Genomic DNA, 3783 nt, shown 5'->3' on the forward strand with positions numbered 1-3783 from the left:
TTGTGTTGTAGCTAGGTTCTGTAAACTCCCCCATAACACTTTTCAATCCCTATTGCTAATTTAAATTATGCACAGTATTTCATAAAGGAAACACAAGAAAAAAGAGTGACTATGCCACCGGATTTTATAGAAGCAATAACTAGAGATTTTTGTACGTTTTCATCATGCAAAGTAGACTAATTGGGTTTGTGCGGGTCCTCAATACCAATACTCTGAGTGGAGAAAGTGAGTCACTGAAATTGGAAACTGCATTGTCAAGCAAAACAAAAAAACAAAAAAAACCCTTCTGTCTCCCACCCGTAAATAAAGATTAATAACTCACAACAAAAGGCTTATCCTATTAGTTAAGGATATGTTTGCTTTAAGTATTTTTTTCAGAAAAGAAGAACTAAGTTAATATTAGCTTATACATTAATTGGTAGAATCTCTTTTTTGATATAGTAATTTGTATAATCACTATCTTATTAGCTTATTTAAAAGATGATTTTTAATTTATACATAAAAATAATTTTAACTTATATAAAAAATATTTTATTTGTTTCTATTTTTCTCTCTTAGAATTACTTTAAAAAAAGTATCCAAGCAGATTCAAAATTGACTAATGAATCAAGTACATAAATTACATGATGTCTCACTTTAATTAAAGACTAAGATCATATTTTTGGTTTCCGATCCAACTTGCTGTACACGAATTTTGAGATTAAATAAAAAAAAAATTACAAATGAAGTTACTTTTACAAACATTATTTTACCACCCACACTTAATTATTTGTAATGTAATGGATACTCAAAGATCTTATATATCATGAGATCATTAAATAATAACTTTCTTCAACATTCTTCTTTGTCTCTCTTCTTTAAAATTAAAATACAATCAACTCTCTTCAAAATAATATTTTGAGTGACATTTTTTACGCGTGTTCAAATCATCTGATTTTCCATCATTTTTTTCCCCTTTATTGGAGCTACACTAGTATATCCTTATATATAATTATTTCATACCAGTAAAAGAAAGAGCAAAGCAATCTAAGAAAAGAGTGGCATCCAACCAACCCATTACGTCATCATAATCTCCCCTATTCATTTTCATGCTTTCATCCTTCATTTTTCCACCTACTGCCACAACAAGCTCCTTAATCCCCGATTCCATTTCCATCAAAACAACACACTTTATTGAACCTTAACTGTTTCTCTCTCTCTCTCTCTCAGACACACACTTTTCTTTCATTCTTTGTGTCTGAATTCTTGGATTCATCTGACAAACATCTTCAACCTTCAAAAACATCATCCTGTTTACATCTAGAACCAGGTTTTAACTAGTCTCTGTTATTACTCATTCAACTAGGTTAGAAAACTCTGTTCAAGTTCTGTTTAACCCTTTACATGCTTTCTTTCTTTCCAACTATCCACTGATTTGAAGCTTGTTATTCAAATGAAATCAGGGTTCTGAATTTTTGTAGCTGATATATCCAGAAGAGAAATAGGAAATTGGAGAATTAAGTATCCTCGTTGCATGATCATTGATGAACTAAAATATCTATATCAACTCTGTTTGTGTTAATATAGAACAAAGTTTCAAGCGGTAACAACAGGTTAGAATGGATTCATTCAATCAGAGTCATCAAACTACCAGCTTCAGGTACAACCCAAACTCGAACACAGTGAATCATACAGATGATAATGACGATGATGCAGAGTTCTCAGGGATTCTTGATATCTATGTTCATCATGCTAGGAACATTCATAACATATGCATCTATGATAATCAGGATGTGTATGCTAAGTTCTCTCTTACATACAACCCTGATGAGACTCTCTCCACCAGAATCATAAATGGAGGTGGAAAACACCCAATATTCAATGAAAACTTGAAGATGAAGATAACCCAGATGGATGCTGTTCTCAAGTGTGAGATTTGGATGTTCAGTAGGTCAAGAAATCACTTGGAAGACCAGCTTTTGGGATTTGCTTTGGTCCAAATTTCACAAGTTGTTGGCAAAGGAAAGGTGACAGAAGATTATAGCCTTTCCTCCACTGATCTTTTCCATTGTCCTGCTGGAACTGTCCAATTAACACTTTCTTTGGACACATCATTCTCAATCAGTTCCACTGTGAATCCCATATCACAATCAGTTACTAATTCATCCATATCTTCAGAAGTTGTTTTGCTTGATCCAAAAGTTTCACAAGATATGTCAGACCCAGTTGAGTATTCTAGAATTGAATTTCCTGATGTTAGTGTGATGAAGGAGAACCAGAAAATGGTTTCTGAGTACTTCAATTTGGAATCTTATGGTTCTTATGCTTCAAGGCCTAATTACTCAGTGGGATTGCTACCATTTCTTCACCTCGGTGCTTCTCCTCAAGGTGATGATTATGAAATGACTGTGACTGCACCAGATGAGAATCATGAGTCCACTTCTCCAAATGAGACCATTCGGAATCCTGTGTTCCCTACCTCTACTACTACAAGCTTAAGTGATGAAAGAAACTCAGGTGATTCAGTTGAGGAAAAGAATAATTTGAGGGGTGACTCATCAAATTCTTTCAATGTTTCAATCACAGTTGAAGGTTGTCAGAATTCTGGTGGCAGTCCAGAAACCCCAACTTCCAAGAAAGAAAGTGGAGCTAGAGATGACAAGGAGTCAAAGTTCTCGTCAAGCAAGGAAAAGGAGATCAATAGTGATAGGAATACAGAAGCTACAAGATTTGGTCAAGTTTTTTCTGCTTCACTAGGGAACATCAACATGGAGGCTGAGCAATCAGCTATGCAGCAGCAAATAGTTACCATGTACATGAGAAGCATGCAACAATTCACTGAGTCTTTGGCAAAAATGAAGCTTCCAATGGACCTTGACAAACCTGAAAGTGAAGGTCAACTTGGTGTGATTCAAAATCCTAATAGCAGTAAGTTAGAAACTGATAAGAAAAAGGATGGATCACGTGTGTTTTACGGTAGCCGAGCATTCTTCTAGTTATATCTTGACGCAACATGTGTGGAGTGCCAAAAGAATGTGGTTAGGGATTTGATCTCCAGGATTAAGAGATGTTAATCCTTTTAATGGATCTCAATGCCTCTAATGATTAGTCTCCGGCTTTCCGTCGGAAATACTCCAGATTCACTAAAAAAAAATGTTTATATCTTGATGCTGCCTCCACATGAATTGTTTAGTTTATTGTAACACGGGGTACCTCAGTTTCTCTGATGATATTTATCAATTATGACAGATTTTAGTTAATCCTGTGTTGCTTAACCTTCCGTTTATAAAATCTTGTATTTTAGTGCACCACTGTACTCCAAAAAAGATGATACCTTCATGACTGTTTTTCTTTCTCTGTAATGTAGTCATGCGAATTCTTTTGTTAATTACCTATGCTGTTGAAATCATGGAGCATTTTGAGATGTGTTTATTCACTATATAGTATAAAAATTAGCAAATTCATTCTGTGATGATAGTAGTAGTAAATTGTTTTACGTGCTGAAGTAGATTGCAAGAAATTGTCTATTGTCATAACTAAATTCATCATTTTGCTCCATTCATAATTAACGGAGATTTAGAGTGAATTGAAAGGCTTTGATAAGGTTGGAAACAAGTTCAAAGTGACTTTGTTGAGGCCAGACTGAAGTTGTTTTATAGAAAACATATTAGTAATTACTTGGTGGTTTTAATTAAGACTTAAATGTATTTTTTTTCCTGAAATTTAGTATTTTTTTATTTTCAATCTTATAGTTTTTTTTTTCCTTTTAGTACTTATAAAATATATTTGTTTTATTTTTTTGAT

At 33.7% G+C, this 3783-nt stretch overlaps 1 protein-coding gene across 3 annotated transcripts; it reads left to right on the plus strand.

Moving 5' to 3' along the window:
* The first annotated feature begins 1028 nt into the window (after nucleotides 1-1028).
* On the plus strand, nucleotides 1029-3415 carry LOC100816806 (uncharacterized). Of its 3 annotated transcripts, none has more exons than XM_014772319.3 (2): nucleotides 1029-1639; nucleotides 1736-3415. In XM_014772319.3, the coding sequence occupies exons 1-2, from the start codon at nucleotides 1599-1601 to the stop codon at nucleotides 2973-2975; spliced, it is 1281 nt and encodes a 426-aa protein (XP_014627805.1). In that variant the 5' UTR covers nucleotides 1029-1598; the 3' UTR covers nucleotides 2976-3415. The 3 variants fall into 3 exon arrangements, with proteins under 3 accessions (XP_014627805.1, XP_006605572.1, XP_003556743.1); XM_006605509.4 differs by having other exon boundaries at nucleotides 1029-1345; nucleotides 1443-3415; XM_003556695.5 differs by having other exon boundaries at nucleotides 1029-1309; nucleotides 1443-3415.
* The last annotated feature ends 368 nt before the right edge of the window (nucleotides 3416-3783 follow it).

Source organism: Glycine max, chromosome 20 (assembly GCF_000004515.6).
Source record: "Glycine max cultivar Williams 82 chromosome 20, Glycine_max_v4.0, whole genome shotgun sequence".
NCBI classification, from domain to species: domain Eukaryota; kingdom Viridiplantae; phylum Streptophyta; class Magnoliopsida; order Fabales; family Fabaceae; genus Glycine; species Glycine max.

Coding starts and splice junctions, on each gene's coding strand:
- LOC100816806 (XM_006605509.4), top strand. CDS start 1,599: ATGGATTCATTCAATCAGAGTCATCAAACTACCAGCTTCAGGTACAAC.